The sequence below is a fragment of the Geospiza fortis genome, unplaced genomic scaffold, assembly GCF_000277835.1.
Source record: "Geospiza fortis unplaced genomic scaffold, GeoFor_1.0 scaffold59, whole genome shotgun sequence".
NCBI lineage: Eukaryota > Metazoa > Chordata > Aves > Passeriformes > Thraupidae > Geospiza > Geospiza fortis.
This window is the reverse complement of record NW_005054381.1, coordinates 7,534-26,964: the sequence shown is the minus strand read 5'-3', so window position 1 is coordinate 26,964 and position 19,431 is coordinate 7,534. Positions and strand designations below refer to the sequence as shown.

The window sequence follows — 19,431 nt, the reverse complement described above, 5'->3', positions numbered from 1 at the left end:
TGCAAAATCAGTGATTTGATAAACTCTTACATGATCAATGTAAGACTTTATCAAATCAGGGCGTCCTTGGTGTGGGAGTAATGTGCTCTGACTCCAGTGATTCAGAAGGCTGAGCAATGGATTTATGAAGCTATATTATATTACACTATACTATGTTATTATATAAAATAATATTATATTATTTTATATATATTATATACTAATTATTATTATAATATAATATAATATAATATAATATAATATAATATAATATTACTATACTATTATGTTATACTATACTATAGTCTGTACTACACTACACTATACTAAAGAAAAACCCATGACCCTTTCAGTTATGACACAGCTTTGATCCAATGGGTCAATCAGTCCAAACAACCATCAGCAAAGTCCAATGAACAAATCTCTTTGAGTAAACAATCTCCATAACACATCCCACATGTGCCAAACAACAGGAGCAGCAAGTAGAGATAAGGATTGTGTTAATTCCCTGCTCTCTCTGAGCTTTCTCACTGCCTTTCCCAGAAAAAATCCTGGGAGAGAGAATTGTGTCTCTCTCTGTTCAAAGGGTATGTGAATATTGCAACAGTTGAGCTTCACATTTTCCTAAGACAGGATTCAAACTGATGGGGACACACTGTGAAAATGTCTGGTGAGACCAAGCCAGGATCTTTGTCACCCAGGGTCCCCCATCCAGGCTGGGCTGAGCCTCAGTGATCTGCCTGTGTGATTTGCCTGTGTCGTGCAGATGATGCATCACCACAGATAAATGCAAATCTGGGGAACAAAGTCGCTTGCTGGCACAGCACAGAGGTTTAGTGCTTTGCCCCAGAGAGAGGGTGGCCCTGACATCCATATCTCTACCAATTAAATCAGCCCTTGGGACCTCAACAGGGCAAAGCCATTGTTGTTCTCTGACCTTACCCAAGTAGCTCTTTGGAGGCTTCCTGACTTGTTGGATTTGACTATGGCCTTTCCATGCCCCAGAGTGTCTGCACCTCATACAACAAACAGCTGAATGTACCTACACACTGCTGGGAAGGAATTTCCTCCACTTCCAGTGCCTCTGTCACCAGCTGTCCCCACCCAGGCAGGACCTATCTTTGGCCTTAGGGGCTAATGTTGATCCAGCCAGCTCAGTAATTCTGTCACATCCAACTGTGTAGTGAAAATAGGGAAGTGACTAATCATCACTTCCCAGTAATGAAGCATCACTTTCCAGTTTGGACCTTTATGTGGAAAATTCCCCATGCAAAAGCCCCTCACCAAGTACTGAGCCCAGGACACAGCTGGCAGCAGAGTCCCCTGAGGTTGTAGCTGTGGCACCTCTGCAGCCCATCAGAAAATCAACATATTCCTGGCAGTGCAGGTGTAAGGCATGGGAGAGCTGTCTGAGAGCCCTTGGTGAGCCCAGTGATGGTGGAACCCCCAGGAGATGCAGAGACTCACCATGGCTCACTGGTGGGTGGTGCGCGATGTCCCTGGCCTGCCGGACGTGTCCATCACCATCATCTGAAGTAGCACAGGAGACAGGAGTGAGTGTGGAGGTGTTTGAGGGTCCCCAGGACGAGGGAGGAGATGGGAATCTTCACTCCATGTTTCAGAAGGCTGATTTATTATTTTAGTATATATATTATATGAAAATTATATACTAAAACTATACTAAGGAAAGGAGAAAGGAGAAAGCTAGAAAAGAATGAATAATAAAATCTTGTGACTGTTCACAGCCTCGAAACAGCTGGGCCTGTGATTGGTCATCAAGTAAAAACAATTCACATGAGACCAGTCAAAGATGCCCCTGTTGGTAAACCATCTCCAGACCACATTCCACAGCCATCAGATAGTTATTGTTTACATTTCATTTCCAAGGCTTCTCAGCTTCTCAGGAGAAAAATTCTGGCAAAAGTATTTTTCAGAAAATATGTCAGTGACAGGGTGAGTGTGGGGAGTAGGCATGTCAAAACCCTGCTAGGAGAGCTCAATCTTCTCCAGATTATATTTTTCTGTTACTGGTCTTAATTCCAGAGGAACTCACCAATTTCAGCTATCAGCAAGTTGGTAATCTGGGGGAATTTACATGGTGTTAGAGTCAGGCTGATGCTTTTTTGGTGGAAAGGATTTGGGGATACTGTGCAGGGGAAAACCCCTAATGGTGGTGGCAGCACTGGGAAGATGGGTGTCAGAGTGCAGCAGCAGCAGCTGGGATTTGGGAAGAGGAGGGATTAAAGAGGGGGGGAAGAAATGTGAGAGCAGACAGAGGAAAACTGGCTCAGGTGCCAGGAGCTGGGAGAGGAGTCTGCTCAAAAGGGAATTTGAAGGATGTTGCTGGAAGAGAGGATGGTTTAGAATGAGTTAATGCAATTCCTTTGCAAGGACATCTCTGTATCCACTGATGGCTGTAAAACAGAAGGATCAGTCACAGATTTATGGAATCACAAAAGCCATTCCTGTCCCCTCTCTACAACAATTCACCCTGCAGCTGCTCAGGTGACATCCTCAAATACCTGCTCCCTGCTTCCAGTCTCAGCTGGCACTGTCTCGCCTCCTCCCTTGTGCAGGGTTTGACTTGATCCCCTTGCACTCTGCATAAGCCCTGACACATTCTGCCTGCCAGACTTCTTTCTCAATTTTGATATTGACTCTCTTTTTGACTCCCTTTGACTTTCTTTCCAACCTGAGCCTGTGTGGAGTGGGAAACACTCATGTGACATGGCCCAGAGGAGCTTCCTACCACGGCATTTACTTTTCCTACAGGCACATGGAGCTGTTCACTGCTGTTTGTGTTGTAAGGCAGTCTGCCTCTGCTCCCTTCTGCCTTCATACCCATCCCTTTGTCTCTTCTGGTTTGCATTCATGCTCCTGATGTTTTCAGACGACACCACAGTGCTGTGGGTGAGAGATCACAAAACCATGGAATATCCCAGGTTGGAAGGAAACCACAAGGGTCATCTACTCCGACTCCCTGCACGAGACAACCCCAAAATCACACCATGTTCCTGAGAGCATTGTGGAGCCCAGAGCACACATTCTTTCTCTACTCAGACTTGCAGTTCTTGCTGAACTCTTGTTCAGGCTCAGTGCTCCCTGTGCTGGCAGTTTCGTGACAGGTGACCTGAAACCAAACACTTGGACCTTGAGCTCCTCTGCCAAGCACATTTCCTCTTCCCTTGGAAGGGAATCAGCTCTTTCTGTCGTGCCACATCCCACCCACAGCCCCTGTGTTTTCCCTGAGCATTTCCTCAAGGCCTCCTCACTGCTCCTGGTACCTGTAGGTTACTCTGTGCCATCACCTGGCTGATTGCCCTGGGCCAGTGCCGCTGCCCAAACTCTTTGTGTTAACTTCATTTATTTCCTCTTTGTATTAACTTCATTTATTTCCTCTTTGTACTGAGGTCTCCCTTGAATTCAGTTCTCCACTGATGATTCCCAGAGATGGGAGCTGTTCTCCCTGTCCTCAAAACACACTGGGACCATCTTTAATCCTTCTTCTCCAAGGAACAGCACATGGCCCACAAGACTCTGGGCTTGGTCTTGCTGCCAATTTGTCCCTTCTCTGTCCCTTATGGACAGAATAACTTCATGCCATGCGGGAGATGAGACAGGCAGCAGGCAGAGGGGGACCCTAAGGTTACTCTTGTTTCAGTAGGACACTCTCAGAGCAGTATTTAGTCCTTCCTTGGTGTGACAGAGGCGTGGGCAGGCTGGTGAGGATGTAGGCTCTGTAGGATCTGACTGATCAGGACCTTGTTAGCCTGTCCCTGTTGCAGGGCCATACTTACCAAGCTGGGAGGACTCTGGGGGAGCATTCATAATGTCATCCATCGTGCCATTGAGGAGGTACAAGTTCCTTATGTCAACATCAGGAAAAGATGCTGCCAGGGCCAGCAGGCAGGTCAAAAGCAGGAGACAAAGGCCCTGGGTAGCTGAAATGGGAAGAGATTGGAAGCAAGAGATCAGAACTGTTCTATTGGAAAGCCACTAACCCCACTCAGAGTAAAATAGGAAAATAAAACTCTGTGTAGAGCTCCCTCAGAGCCCTGAGCCCCATGTTGATGAGTTAATTTAGATGAGATCTCCTGTACACATTAGCAGGAGTCATTAGTGGTGGCACCTGCTGTAGTGGTATTTGAGACCAAAGAAGTGCCAAAACCTTGTCCAAACCCAAAGTGCCCATGATCAGAAATCCCTATAAAACTCAAGATTCAGGTCTAGACATAACAAGCAGAGGAACACAGAGGGAGGAATCCCCTTTCTGCCCAGCTCCCATCATGCTCCCATGACACAGAATTCACACAATTCACAGAATTCACAGAATCCCTGGGTTGGAAGAGACCTTCAAGACCATCGAGTCCAGCCCAGCCCCAGCACCTCAACCAAACCCTGGCCCCCAGTGCCACATCCAGGCTTTGTTAAACACACCCAGGGATGGGGACTCCACCACCTCCCTGGGCAGCCATTCCAGAACTTTATCACCCTTTCTGTAAAAAACTTTTTCCTAACATCCAACCTATATTTCCCTTGAGGCTGTGTGCTCTGGTTGTGTCAGTGCTGCCTGGAGACAGAGCCCAGCCCCAGCTGAGCACAGGCACCTTTCAGGAGCTGCAGAGAGTGATCAGGTCACCCCTGAGTCTCCTTTTCTCCAGGCTGAGCACCCCCAGCTCCCTCAGTGGTTCCTCACAGGGTTTGTGTTCCCAGCCCCTCTCCAGCCTCGTTGCCTCCTCTGGATGTGCTCCAGCCCCTCAAGGTCCTTCCCAAGCTGAGGGGCCAGAGCTGGACACAGCACTCCAGGTGTGCCCTCAGCAGTGGTCTGAGCTGGAACTGCCCTGGGGCTGTGGGCAGCAAGAGCCTGGGCTGGGAACAAGCCCCAGGCAGGGCTGTGTGTGTGCAAGCAGCATGGCAAAGGAAGGCAGCACAGCCCTCCAGGATTAGAGTGGGTCTGGGTAAATGATGCCCTTTCTGTGGTTGTGTTGGTTGCTTCAAGGTTTCCATATGAGGACAGCTGGTCTGGTCTGCTGTGGTTCAGAGCGCTGGGAAAAACCAGTACAGTTTTGGCAGTATTCAAGCTAAGTAAAATAACAGAAAGTTTGTCCTGATTCCTAAGGAGTGGGACACTGTGGAGCTGCCTGCCCATGGGGAATTCTGTTCCTGATGAGACACTCACAGCTCACCTGGCAGATTACCACTGTGAACACCTCACTGTGCAAAACCAAGCAGAGCCAACTCCTATTGCATTTCCCAGGGGTACCTGGGTTTGGCACCATTCTCTGGGATGCCTGAGAAGGAAAATGATCATGGATGGCAGCCTGGAACCACTGTGTGGAATCACAGCCACCCTAGAGACAAACACCCCATTCTGGGAATGCTCAGTTGTCCCAACCTATCGTGCTGGTTACAGCTTTACAGCAAGTCCTTTAATCACACTTCACTCCAACTGATTCCCTTCTCAGCTCCTACATAACATTTTGGGTGTTGATATATTTGTGTTTAGGGACATGTTTAAAGATATTTTTCCTTGAGGCCCCCCAGGGAAGAAATGCTCCCCCCACTGCCAGCCCTTCTCCTGGTCCTGAAAAGTCTGCATAGGAAGGAGATGCAAAGGAGGATCAGCCTCTTGTGGGTGCTGTGCTGGGGACAGCAATGTGCCATTGAGCATCTGACCTCCAGATCTGGATACCTGTTCAATATCACACATTTAGCAGGAAAATCTAAAAATTCCTTTTTCTACTCTAGAGTATTTCACACTTTCTTTGGAGAACTGAAAACTGCAAAGAATGGTAAATACAAAACTTGTAAAATGTTCTGTGTGGTGCTCTAGTACAAGCTGGATATAGCAGAGCATGCAGGCTCAGCCCAGGGCAGAGCAGGCACAGACAGGGACTCAGCACCAGGATATCCAGGGTGTGGGGAGGACAGACCCCACAGCAAAGTGCTGGGATACCCTGTGAGCTGCAGCCACACACAGAGGTGCCATCCCATCCCATCCCATCCCATCCCATCCCATCCCATCCCATCCCATCCCATCCCATCCCATCCCATCCCATCCCACCCTACACTCACCCATGCTGTCTCTGTGGGGACCTGTGGAGCACAGAGCTGGCTGGTTTTGGCCTGGCTGGAGGGGTGTCCAGCCTGAAAGTTATAGGGTTGGGCAGGTGAGGGGGTGGAGGCATGAGACCCAAACCTCAGCACTTGTCCTCTGCTTGGCAGCAGGACCAGTGGCTTAGGGCTTATTTGCTCTCCACCATCAAGTGATCAGTCCTCAGGCAATGAAGTCACACAGGTGAAGAGCTTTCTCCAGAGGCAAAGCAAATAATTTGGTGCCAAAAAGCAAATGCTTTAAAATGGCCACAGTTCAGTGTGCAGGGTTCCCCCAGGGAATGACGTTCTTGGGGCATCTCCACAGAGCTCAACTGGTGAGCAAACACCCAGGTGACTTTCACCTCCTGGATGGAAATCAAACATCAGGCGTAAATCACTCTCTTCAGAGCTGACATTGAGCTCAGCAGCCCCTGGGAACCCCACAGACCCTTCAGGGAAGAGGTACTCCAGTGTTCCTGGGAAACTGAGCCCTGAACTTCACAAAGTTCCACTCCAGTGCCTCCTGACACCCCTGCCCTGCCACTGCCACGCTGCCCCTTGTGCAACACCCTCTGTGCCCCCCTGGCACCATGGTGGCCCTTGCAGCAATCTCAGGGGAGCTCTGGGCATCGTGAAGTGCCACTGATGTAAAATGGTCTCACTTGGAGCCCCTCTGTGCTCTAGGAGCACTCACACCATGGATGTGTACAGAAAATGCCAGACCCCCCTTTTCCCTGGGATGGAAAATGCCAGACCTTGCTTTCAAATCTTGCTGGCTGCTGGGCTGTGGGAGCCCTCCTGAGTGAGAACACTGCAGGCATCCATGCCAGGGAAAAGGGGGGTCTGGCATTTTCTGTACACATCCATGGTGTGAGTGCTCCTAGAGCACAGAGGGGCTCCAAGTGAGACCATTTTACAAACCCTTCCAGGATTCTGTGTTTCTCTGAATGAGAAATCTTTCTTCAAAGACCATCTTGTTCCATCCCCCTGCCATGGGCAGGGACACCTTCCACTAGACCATGCTGCTCCAAGCCCTGTCCAGCCTGGCCTTGGTCAATGTTTGGTTCTGGAACAGCCACAGCTCTGTTTGTTGCTGCATTCCAGGCTGCATCTGGAAAAATGCAGCCAGGAGGGTGAGAGAAGGGATAATTCACCTCCACAGGTGAGACAGCAGCTGCAGGGCTGTGTGGGGTCCCTGTGCAGAGCAGCAGCTTCAGCTCCACAAGGATCCAGCTAAGAACACCAGTGTAGGAGCATCGGGGGTGTGATGGTGGGGATGGATGGAGAGCAGAGATCTCTGCAGCCAGGTCAGGAACTTGGGGTTCATTGCAAAGGGCCTGGGTGCAGGGCCCTGCTGGGAGCTGCCAGCCACAGTTCAGAGCAGGACTGAGAGGAGAGAGGGGCAGAGAGGATGAGAGGGTGAGAGAGTAAGGGAGTAAAAGGGTAAGAACTAAGAGGGCGAGGTTCCCATTACAATATCATAAATCTTCTTCTGTGCTGAATATTCTCATTCTCACTAACCAATCTAGTACAAGATACAAATCCTACAGCATTTACATACAGCCTATAAGAATCATTACATTACCACACAGTGTTACATTTTAAACCCTAAAAACTCCTCTTTGGGCCCCTTCTGCCAAGCTGTAGGGTCTGCTCTGACCCTTGGAGCTGTCTGCAAGCAGAGGGTGTTGTTCCATCAAAAGGGGATCACCTTCAGCTGGCCATGCCATTGTTTTCCAGTTGTTCAGTAACTGAGGGATCTCAAAGCTTGCTTTCATTTCAATCTCACTTACGGTTTCCATATTCTCAAAATCTTCGGCAATCATATTTGTAAAGCTGTCCTGTTTCATCTTCCCCAACACACCAGGACAGCTGGGGCAGGAGCGCAGATGCTGAGAACGATGGGTTTGTCCAGCCTGGAGAAGAGAGGGCTGGGATGGGATCTTGGGGCTGCCCAGAGCTGCCTGGTGGAAGGGTGAGGAGCAGGCGAGTCAGGCTCCTCAGGGCACTGTGTCCTGCTTTGGACCCCCCCATGCAAGAAACAGACTGGAGCAAGTCCGGAGGCCACCGGAGGCTGCCAGGCTGGAGCCCTGGAGCTCAGGACACATCAGGAGAATTGGAGAGAACTGAGCTTGCTCCACCTGGGGAAGAGCAGGCTCAGAAGGGATCCCATTGCTGACAGCAACCATCTCATGGGAGCCCACAAAGAACTTATGGGAGCACACAAAGAACATGGAGATTTTTCAAGGAGGTCCATGATGGTGGGATAAGAAGCAATGGATCTGAGTTGGAACATGGAAATTCAAGTTAGAGACAGAGCTTTGCTTCAACATGAACTTGATCAAATACTGGGACAGGTGCCCAGAGAGAGGTGTGGGATTTGTCTTCTTAGAGGTGTTCAAGACTTGACAAGGACTTGCTTGAGCGTGGTTTGGACCACATGGCCTCCAGAAGTGCCTCCCAACCTAAACTGTTCCATCACTCTGTGATTCTGTGATTCTCCATGGAGGTGCACAGGGAATCCTAAGAGCCAACAGACACAAAGGGAAGGAAGGGAAATTAGGTTTTAAAAAATCATCCTGAGTGTGTTCAAAGACAAAAAAAAAAAAAAAATGGAAGAGAAGTTATGTGACCTCCATTCCCTGACATTCACAACTCAGGTGTGATCCTAAACAGCCCATTCAAGTTTCAGTGTTTTGGCACTGAGGCCAAACCCAGAGATCCTCCTGATTTTGGATACCCCGTGTCTCCAGGTCTCTGCAGACCCCCTCCCCAGCCCTCACATCTCAGTGCTGGGCCCCCCACAGCCAGCCCAGCTGGGGGATTTGCCCTTTCAGGGTTAGGAGCTGTTGTGGCCCTCGAGGCTGTGGCCTGTCCCACCCTGGGCCTTCCCCCAGGCCTGTGAGGTTTAAACTCAGTTTAAACTCAGCCCCAGAGCTCCAGTCCTCATCTGAGCCACACTGGGAGCACAAAGGGGGACTCCAGTCCCTTCTCTGTCCACTTTTTCTGGATGGATCTCAGACTTTGTGGATGGTTTATTTCCTGGATGGACTGCTCCCATCTCTGCCATAGCACATTTCCAGCCCTGCCCTCTGCCCTGTGTCCCTTGATCCAGGATCCTGGATCCAGCTGTGTTTGCCTCACATGAAGCCCACACTCAGCCCTTTCCACTGTGCTTGGGCCTGCCAGGACAGACATCTCCTCATATCTCATCTCATCTCATCTCATCTCATCTCATCTCATCTCATCTCAATCTCAATCTCAATCTCAATCTCAATCTCATCATCATCTCCTCCTCCTCTCCTCCTTGGCTCCCAGCCTCTCACCAGGCTAGCAGAGGTTCAAGGGAACCCTTGGAATGAATCATGGATGCATTAAGTTGGTTGGAAAAGACCTCTGTGATCAGTAAATCCACCTGTCAACCCAGCATCACTGTGTTCCCCAACAAACCACATCCTCAAGTGTCACATCACGTGTTTTTTGAATGCTTCCAGGGATGGTGACTCTACCACTGTCCTGGGCAGCCTGTTCCTTTGACAACCTTCTCCATGAAGAAATTTTACCAAATATCTAATCTAAAACTCCCCTGGTGCAACTTGAGGAGTTGACTATTGACTACAACTTGACTATTTTCTCTTGTCCTGTCAAATCCAGGAATCCCTTACCAGGGATCCATTACCTTGGAGAGGTCTGGATACCCTGTCCATCGAGGCCTGCAAGTGGCACTGCTTGATTCCCACAGCATGGAAAGTTTGGTGGGAGCCTCAGCTTGACCCTGGATAGTTCTGAAGAGCAGGTGTCAAGCTGTGCCACGAAAAAAATCTGATCAGAAACCAACACAGAAGAAGAAGGTAGAAAGGCCACATCTTTATCTTAAATTTGACTTGAAAAGGTTATGGAGCTTCCTGGATCCTCTGGCAGGAAGAACTGTCCTCCCAAAGGATTTGCCCAGAGAGCATTTTGATCCAGAACACAGAGAAACTCCTGGTCAACATTTCTGGGGCTGAAGGTGGATCTGTAGGGACTCACCAGCCCAAAGGCAGGGATTGGAGACCCACAGACCCCTGTTTGTTACCTGGAGCCCTGGCTCAGAGCATGCAGACTGGGGTGCCAGGGCACACTGCAGCTCTGGCTGCAGGACACTGGCTCCAGCCCAGAGACTGATCCTAAAACCTGCCAGTGGAGAGTTAGTGAGGGGGCACCTCTCTTGAGGACCTGTCCTCAGCTTTCCAAGGTCGTGCTAGGGACTGGTCACACAGACCTCTCCTGCTTTGCTGGTTTCTGTATATCCTCAAAAAGCTGGGTCTCTCCACTTCACTTTGATCACAGCTCTCTGGATTTGGCTCCAAGTGTGCAATTCACATGTAGTGTTTATGCAGGGACAGTCAATAACTGAAACTCCTCAGCATGGAGGGGGTTATTCTGCACTCTCTGGCTGGAAGCACACGTGTCCCTCCCTCAGCTGTGCCGTCATGGGATCTGGAAACTGCTCCAGCCACAATCAGCAAGTGCCTCCTTGTGCCTCTAGAAATGATGAGTGTGAGCACACGTGGGTGTGTGCAGTGCCTATAAAGGCAGCGTGGACAGCTCTGATGGGAGGGTGCTCCATCGGCTCCTGCTCTGCGCGGCTGTGCTGGCTGTGTCGTGATGGGTGAGTTTCCTGCTCAGCTACACCTCACTCCAGTGTGGTGCTGGGCTCAAATGAGACCTCACGGGGTGAGTATGCAGAGAATGATGAGCAGGACAGCAGCTGTGAGTTTCCCTGGGAGCAGGAGGGCTGCCAGAGCAAAGCACCAAACAACACACACGCTTGGTGCCAGCCCAGGCTCCCTGTGCCATGTGTTCCAACATCCTGCCAAGGGAGGTTAATGTGGAGACCTGAGCTTCACCTTGGTCCTTTCCCTGCTTGACCAGTGCATGTGGCATGTGTGGCTGCTCAGGGACCCTGCCCCAGGCATGGTGGCATCTCCCCAGGAGCTGAGTGAGTGCAGGGAGCAGGGGGTGCTGCTGGTCAGCACGCAGGCTTTGAGTTTCTACATTTCCTCCTGTGTGCTCAGGAGCAGTGCAGTAGGAGCTGTGGTGATGTATGGGAATCCACAAAATCAGAGGGTGTTGGGAAAGCTGCAAAAGGCAGGCCCCAGAAGCAGTAGAACTGTGATTGGAGCTAAGCAGCAGCCATGAGATTGGTCAGCAGAAAAATTATTTAAACTGTAGAAAAGCAAGGACAAATAGAACAATGGTCTGTGTATTAATGCTTGTCTAGAATAAGTGTCTAAGCTACAGAAAAGTTTATCTAGCAAGATATTAAGAAGGTTGAAGCTTAATAATGGAGCTCTGTGCATTGTGTTTTAAGGCTCACAAGCAGGTATTGTATTCGAAATAAGCAAGCATTGTTTAACCAAAGGTACATGTGCTTACAGTGGTTGGATAGAACTACTGTCAATGTGCTTCTGCTTTGTGTGATTAGTCAAAAAACTCATAAAGTAAGTTGCAACATTAAATTCTTGGTCTGCTGCCTGAAATGTGAGCTGCTGGCAGCTTCCCATTGTCATAACCATGTAATGAGAGTGATGCTGGAAAATCAAACAGCTCAAGGCACGCTCCACAGCAGCCCCTTCTTGTTTGTGATTCGTACATAACCCCCTGCCAGTGTCAGTGATGGGCACTTTCCTCCCCAGGGCTCCAGGCTGGGACACCCTGGCTGCACCGGGACCTTGTGCTGCTGCCCATCCTGGGGGCAATGCTGCTGCTCTGTGCCAGCGCCGGCCCCGCCGCGCCCACGGCCGGCCCCCGGAGCGGTGAGTAGGGGATAGGGGGGCACAGGGGGGCACAGAGGGGCACAGAGGGGCAGGGCAGGACACTCAGGGCTGCTCTGTGCCAGGGAAGGGGAGCAAACACCCAAAGGGATGCACAGCACAGGAGCTCCTCACACACACAACCCCTGGGCCAGGGCTTGCACAGCCTGGCTCCTGCCACGTCACCTTCACCCCCTTGGTGGGTCCACGCTGAAACCAACGGGGTTTTGCCAGAACACCACAGCTTGGAAGGATTGCTGTGCCAAAACACCACAGCTTGGAAGGATTGCTGTGCCAAAACACCTCAGCTTGGAAGGATTGCTGTGCCAAAACATCACAGCTTGGAAGGATTGCTGTGCCATGTTTGTGAGGCTAAGTTCTAGGAGAGATCCTCCTAGTTATTTGTTTAGCTCTTGTTGGATTAGGAACATCCTCTTCCTCCCTTCAAGGGAGGATTACAGTACCTGCAAGAGCCCAGAGTTTCATGGGTTGAACTGGAATTACCCGCAGCAAATTGTCTCCCATCAGACACAAACCAGGAAAAACAAATTAGATGGCAAATTAGTTTATAATTTATATGATTAGAGATCATATAAATTATAACAAGCTGGGGGAGGAGACCTCTGTAAGACCAAGGTAGAACTAAGCCTTCTTATCCAATGCCAAGAGCCCTGGGGAAAACATAAATTTTCATTACATATCCTCATGCAGTGGAGCATTTGGATACTTCTGGTCCCTGCAAGAGCTGCAGCTCAGTATGCCAAGGGTATATGGGCCAGACATACTTTGAGGACATGATTGGCAATCCTTGACATTTTTTCACCCTTCTTTCCTTGGCAAGAGGCTCCAAATGAAACAGCAAATCATGAGAAATAGGTTCCAGATCTTTTACAGAGGCTGAAGGTTCTTACAGAACCTTCAGGTTCCCTGAGGATGAGCCAGTGGAAAAGCCACAGACAGAACCACTCCTTTTTATCCTGAGTCCTCACCCATCTTCAGAAGCTCCTTGTTGTCCTGATAGACTCATGGCCTATTGGAATAATACCAATATAGATGGATGGGATGTGCCTGAGCTTGTCTGGCCTTGGTGCTGAACCAAACAGCAGCAACTGTGGTGTTTCACCCAGAGACACTTTTGGCTGGCTGGTGTGTGGTGTTTCACCCCACAGACACTTTTGGCTGGCTGGGTGTGTGGTGTTTCACCCCACAGACACTTTTGGCTGGCTGGATGCTGCTCTGGGCACTGCAGACAAGTCCAGGCCTGCAGGAGCTCTGGTGGTGCTGGGATGGAGCTTCCCCCATAACAGGGGCTGCTCCTCAGGTTTCCCTCTGTGCAGAAGCTTTAAGGCGATGGTGAAGGAAAGGAGTCGGTTCTGATGGAGGGTTTGGACCCAGAGCTTTATTCTGGCCCACAGGCCTCTGAATGCAGCACCAGCTCCAACAGAACTCCCTGAGCCCGTGGCTGCTGCTCCTTTGAACCCCGGGGAGAGGGGCAGGGAAGGGGCAGGGAGCCACCAAGCAGGGACAGGAGGGGAGGGACAAAGGGACAGAGGACACCTGGATGGCCCAATGCCCCCCAGGGGTAGAGGGCATCCTTTGGATCTGCCAATCACTCACTGCCCTTCTGGAATTCCAGGACTGACAGACAGTGCTGGGAGGGGAAAGGAGAGGTGACTGACACACCTGGGAGGGAATTATCAGGGAAGGGCCCGAGGTTCCGAGGCAAACCCTGAAATCACAACACAACAACAGATCTTCTCTCTCCCCCCACCCTGTGTTTGCTGCTGCAGCCTCAGGGTTCCCCCCGGACTGCAGCCGCCTCCGCAAGGGCAGCCCCAGCGGGGTGTACGTGATCCAGCCTGCCCGGTCCCCCCCGCGCGTGGTCTGGTGCGACATGGACACCGAGGGCAAGGGCTGGACCGTGGTGCAGAGAAACTCCCACGACACTGAGCTCACGTGGAAGCAATCCTGGACCACCTACAAGTACGGCTTTGGGAACGTGCACAGCGATTACTGGCTGGGCACCGAGTACCTGCACCTGCTGACGCAGCAGGGCACATACAAGGTGCGCTTCGTGGTGCGGGACAAAGCCAACGTCACCCACTACGCCGAGTACGACATCTTCAGAGTGGAGAACGAGGCCAGCGGGTACCCCCTGAGGCTGGGCAGGCACTCTGGAGATGGGGATGACTACCTGACCCTCTACCACCCCAAGAAGGGGGGCATTCATGACAACATGAAGTTCAGCACAGTCGACAAGGACCAGGACCAGTACAGCGGGAACTGCGCCAAGAGCTACGGGGGGTGGTGGTACAACAGGTGCCAGAACGTCCTGCTCAATGCCAAAAACTACATTGTTTGGCCAGGATTCTGTGATAAAGGTGACTGTGCATCCTCCCTCATCCTGGTCAAACCCACAGATGTGTGTTGACCATGCCCAGCCCCCCGGGAGCGTGGGGGTGCCACCATCCCCAGCTCAGTGCCCCATTCCCATGCCAGTGCCAGCGCACATCCTGCTCTGCCCACAGCTCCTGTTCCCTCACCAGCCAAAACACAGCAGCTCTGGGGCTCAGGAGCCATCACCCGGAGCGCTGGGCATGCGGGCAGCTTTGTCCAGTGCCATGATGCTGGCTGGCACTGGGGCACAGGCACTGGTTTGGGGTGGGTGCACCCGCTCCCATCCTGGGGAGGGGGATATGGTGCCAGCTCCCTTCCCCTGCAGTCGGTGACCCCTGCTTTGCCCAGGCCCTGCTCCCTCCCTGAGCCCTGCACACCCCACAGCTCTGCTATCCATGGTGGGAGGAATCAGCTGCAATAAACCCTGGAGCCAGACTGTGCTGCCTCGTGTCTGCCTGCACACAGCTGTGGGGGGATCACTCTGTCTACTCTTCAGGGTGGCAGACTTGGGGGAAAGTAAGTGTCTTAAGCAATATTCCTTTCAATGGCTTGTTCCAGCCTGGACTGTGGCTGTAAGGCTACAATTAGCCAACAGGGCCAGCAAAGCCCTGCTCATGCACAACACTCACAGTTTGCCTCTGTTCATGGCTGGGTGGTTGCTCTGTCCTGGTAAAGAGAAGAAACCACCACAGCCTGGAGTGTGGAGAGGGCAGTGGACTCCCTGAGGGTGTGAGTGATGTGGGTCAGTCAGTTCCATCATTCCCTGCTGCAGACAGGGAATGTGTCTATGAAGTTCCCTTGTGATGCAGGGAATTTTGAACTTGGGGCCTGAAAGAACCCACAGCTCCTCTCCTCCTTCTGTGGAAGGAAAGCTGAGCTCAAGGAAGGTTCTCTCCTCCCTCTGTGGAAGGAAAGCTGAGCTCAAGGAAGGTTCTCTCCTCCCTTTGTGGAAGGAAACTGAGTTCAAGGAAGGTTCTCTCCTCCCTTTGTGGAAGGAAACTGAGTTCAAGGAAGGTTTGTGGCTCGGAATGCTGAACACCATTGGACTCTGGAGCCAAGCTCTGTGACCAAGGTCCCGGAGCTTTGGCAGTGCATTGTTCCTGAGGAGCTGTCGAGTTCCCAAGGAACATTCTTTGGCAGCCTTGGAGGCACCTGCAGGTGGGCAGCACTGCTTTGTGGGAAGATGGAGAGAGATATGAGGGTGCAGCTGGCTGAGAAAGGCTTCCCAGCTGGAGCTGAGCTGAGAGCAGCACTTCTGGACTAAGAGATGTGGCTGCTGGCTTAAAAAGGCATTGGTGCTCCAGCCTGGATGCACAACCTAACAGAGGGGAGAGGCTGGACAAAGGCTTGGGGCTCCTGGTAAACAACATTCCAGCCAGCTGGCAGCCCTGAGTGATGCTGAGCTGCATTCCTGGGTCTCTGTTGGAAAGAGAATAGTTGCACCCAATGATCCCTGTGGGTCCCTTCCAACTCAGAACATTCTGTGAATCTATGAGTGCAGCCAGTGAGACACCTGCTCTGTTCAGCACTGCCAGACAGCAGTGCAGCAGCCAAACATCCTCCCTCTGCTCAGCATCACACCACAGGTACCGGGTCCACTGCCCAGCTGTCCAGTGCACAAGGTTATCACAAGGTTATCACCACACCAGAGCACTTTCACACAGACCCAAGCTGATGCAGAATCTTGAAATTCTGGGATCCCTGCCCTGTCAGGCTGTCTCAGCTCTCACACTGGCCCAGACAGACCAGCCACATGGTGCTGTGTGGCCTTGCAGTACTGTTGTTCCTTTCCACTCTCCGCGTTCCCTCCCAGTACACACAGGGTTAATGAGGCAGGATGACACTGGCCTGGCTTTCCAGGTCATGGCTGGCAGGGTGCAACTGACCTGGTGCTTCCCTCACACCCTCTGCTGCTGTTGGCTGTGTGATGCTACATTCTCTCCTTCGAAGATCCCCTCCATCAAATACAACCCTCTTCTATAAGTGAAAGTTTTGTCTCTAATTGGGTTGTATGAAAAAATCTTCCTTTGAAGACTTTTTCTTGCTGCACCAGAAGCCTCAGGTGTTCTTCTGGCAGGAAACAGGCAGCAGTTGCAAGGAGTTCCCAAATAAATGAAGGACACTGTGCAGGTCTGAAAGTGATTTTATTCTGCAGGATGAACACGGACTGCAGCAGGGATGTGTTGTGGACATGGCCTACCCTGGGGTCAGTATAGCTTAGGTCAGGTTAGCTGGTGAGGGTGGATACTTTTCTGCTGAAAACATCTTACCCACAAAGCAAAAAGAGCTTAAGGCCATGCTGATCAGGAGGGGTTTAGGTTTCTGAGCACAGAGCTCTCTCCAGAAGGAACATGCTTGGAGACTGCAGTGTTTATAAAGATGAGCTCTAATAATATTGCCCCCAAAACCCACCACAGGTGAATGGCCAGAGACAGAGCCAGCAGCTTTGCTACTTTTCAGGACAGGAGGAAACAAAGCAATTCTTGATATAGAGGAGCAACCCTATTCACCCCCAAGGCCTCATCATCAAATGGGCCCCAGCAGGGCACTGGCTGGGCCATGTGCTGCATGTGGACAGAGGGGGGAAGGAGTTCTAGGGGTATGGGGTTGGTTTGATGAGGATGGCCGAGGCTCTGCAGGTCCCCTTGCACAGCTTGCCCCACGTCAGCCCCCCTTTGACGTTCAGCTGCACAGAGTAACATGCTGAGTACCACCACCCACCCCCATAGCGTGAGGCACAGTTCCCTCTGTAAGTGTCCTGATCCCGATCCTTTGTGGAGAACTTCATGTTGTTGTGCACTTTCCTGGGATTGTCTGAATCCATGGCATCCTCTGCTGTCCCCGAGTGCGCTCCCAGCCTCAGCCGGTAGCCCTGGGACTCATCATCCAGGCTGAACAGGTTGTAGTCTGCAAACTTCATGTTGTTTGCAGCATCCCAGATGACAAACCTGACCTGGTAGATCTTCTGCCTGGTGATCTGGTGGATGTACTCGGTGCCCAGCCAGAACTCAGTGTGCACATTGCCAAAGCCGTGCTTGTAGGTGCTCCAGGACTCGGCCCAGGTGATGTCCGTGTCCTGCCGGTTCCTCTGGATGACGGTCCAGCCCCCGTCTGCCCCGCTCATCTCACAGTACACCATGATGGGGTGCAGCCCCGTGGGCTGGATGATGTACACACCACTGGGGCTGCCAGCCAGAACCTCGCTGCAGTCCCTGGGCCAAGCTGGGGCAGCACAAAGGGGGTTAGAACAAAAGCCTGGGCATCAGGACAAGACCCTGGGCAGGAGGGAGATTCATCTGGCCAGGGCACGTGGGGGATAACCAGCTCTGCCAGCCCAGAGAGGGGGTTGGCCTCAACCCTCTGTTCCTTTCCCATAGGAGTCAGCCCCATTGAAAGGCCCCAGACTGACTGAGCTATGCTGATATCAGTCCAAGAGACTGAATACAGGCACCAGCGGGCTCCCCTGGGTCTCCTGAAAAGGGGGCTGTGCCACTACAGCAGGGCCACACTGGGAGGGAGGTGAAGAGGACCTAGCCCCTGCCTGTGACTCAGGGAATGGGGAAAAATGATCCCTTCAAGCACAAAGCCACCCTTCCCAGCCTGCACAGTGCACACACACACACACAGAGCCCTGCAGCCTGTGCTGGGCACACCTTCACCATCCTCCATCCTGGAGCAGGGCCAGGGTGAGGGACAGTGCACTGTCCTGCCCCACCCAGAGCTGGCTGAACACATGCATACAACACCAGGTGCCCAAGGGATGTTACCTACTGGTTCTCTTCAGAACACTCGATGAAGTGTTGGAGGGAGATTTCTTGAAGGCGTTTAGGCTTTGTGTGTGCACACAATGGCCTGGTGAAGACAAGATGAGCAGGGAAGCAAGGAGCAGAAGAGACTGAGCTGGTAGAAAGGGACAAGAAGAAAAGAAGAAATGTGACCATCCTTCCCATGGCACCAACACCACAGCTAACAGGAGCCTGTGAGGTCTTGGAGGGCACTGAGCATGCTGGGCAGCATCAGGCTGCTCCCTGCAAGCTGCAAAGCTTGCCAGAGGGGTCACAACCTGCCCTTTCCCCCTTGATCTGCTGCAGGCAAGTCAAACACGGGGTAGTTTTGGGCAGAGCAAAGAAACCAACAACTGCCTGAGTCAAGCTTCACTCCTGGTCTCTGGAGCAGGGGCTGGGCTGGGCTGAGCCAGAAGCCAGGGCATGAGCAGCTGGTGCTCAGAGGGGGAAAGTGCCCCTAAAGGGACCGGTGCCACTGCTCCCCATCAGTGTGCAAGAAGCAGAGATTGGAGCCTCTCCCCCTTGCTGAGCTGCCCTAGCTTTGCTCTCCCCATTGCTGGCAAGGAGTACCCACTTCCCAGCCCTGTACTCACCCATTGCTCCCTGTGGAAATGCCCTCTGGAGCGCAGAGCTCTGCACTGGCTGGGCACACAGAGGGATTTGTAGTGCCCTCTGCGCTGGGCGGGCTGAGTGGGTCCTGCCTCCCTTTTCTGCTGGAAGAGATCAGGTTGGTTTCCTTTGTGCCTGCAGAAAACACCAGCTGAGGTGGAGGCGCCTGTGGTTCTGGATTGCAAAGAAAAGAATTCCTGTGCCAGCAAGAATCCTTGGAATGGTCTCTTCTGTGAGTGCTGAGTGGATGGAATTTCCCCAAGGAACAGCATGTTTGCAAACTTTGAAGAGTATTGCTGAGCAAACACTTGAATGCCACAGTCCTCAGCCAGGTGGAGAGCAAACACAGGTCTGTCCCTGCCTCCACCACTGCAGCTGGTGCTGCCAGGTCAAGGGGCTCTTGTTTAATCTGCTCCAGTCCAGCCCAGCCTGGCTTGGGGTGGGGCAGCAGAGCAGCCCCAAGGTCCCCAGGGAGGGGAACTGCTGTGGGGCAGTGTTTGGAGCAGCTGGTGTGTTCTGGGGTGCATGACACAGGCAGAGGGGTCTGTATCTGGGGGAAGCAGGAGAAGTCTTGAATCCCCAGTGGGACACAGTCCTGACCTGCAAGGAAGCAGCTGAAGGGCCTGATGAAAGGTTTCTGTAAGGCAGGTGAGACAGTTGTGGCCATGCAGGGTGAGAGGAAAGCATCTGCCCAGGAATGGAGTGAAAACAGGTGGATGGAGGGCAGCAATGGGGATCTGAGCATGTACAGAGGGGAGCTAAGCATGCTT

General features: G+C 51.9%; 3 protein-coding genes across 3 annotated transcripts in view; 1 reads left to right on the top strand and 2 right to left on the bottom strand.

Annotated features, from left to right (window-relative positions):
* Positions 1–6,101, bottom strand: part of LOC102032617 (fibrinogen-like protein 1-like protein) — a 7,307-nt gene extending 1,206 nt beyond the window's left edge. Inside the window, exons 1-3 of the mRNA XM_005425122.1 lie at positions 6,055–6,101; positions 3,777–3,920; positions 1,447–1,509 (exon numbers count right to left, since the gene is read on the bottom strand). Coding sequence (XP_005425179.1) covers positions 1,447–1,509; positions 3,777–3,920; positions 6,055–6,058 — 211 coding nt within the window. The 5' untranslated portion in view covers positions 6,059–6,101. The remainder of the gene's footprint in view (positions 1–1,446; positions 1,510–3,776; positions 3,921–6,054) is intronic.
* LOC102034960 (fibrinogen-like protein 1-like protein) overlaps positions 1–14,697 on the top strand; it is a 17,927-nt gene extending 3,230 nt beyond the window's left edge. The window contains exons 2-3 of the mRNA XM_031060393.1: positions 11,754–11,873; positions 13,661–14,697. Of these exons, the coding sequence (XP_030916253.1) occupies positions 11,754–11,873; positions 13,661–14,301 (761 nt within the window). The 3' untranslated portion in view covers positions 14,302–14,697. The remainder of the gene's footprint in view (positions 1–11,753; positions 11,874–13,660) is intronic.
* Positions 14,698–16,402: 1,705 nt separating this feature from the next.
* On the bottom strand, positions 16,403–18,812 carry LOC102032453 (fibrinogen-like protein 1-like protein). The gene is made up of 3 exons (XM_005425121.1): positions 18,646–18,812; positions 18,039–18,167; positions 16,403–17,489 (listed from the first exon to the last, which is right to left on the bottom strand). Exons 1-3 carry the CDS (start codon positions 18,647–18,649, stop codon positions 16,861–16,863), a joined length of 762 nt encoding a protein of 253 aa, XP_005425178.1. The 5' UTR covers positions 18,650–18,812; the 3' UTR covers positions 16,403–16,860.
* Positions 18,813–19,431: the final 619 nt, after the last annotated feature.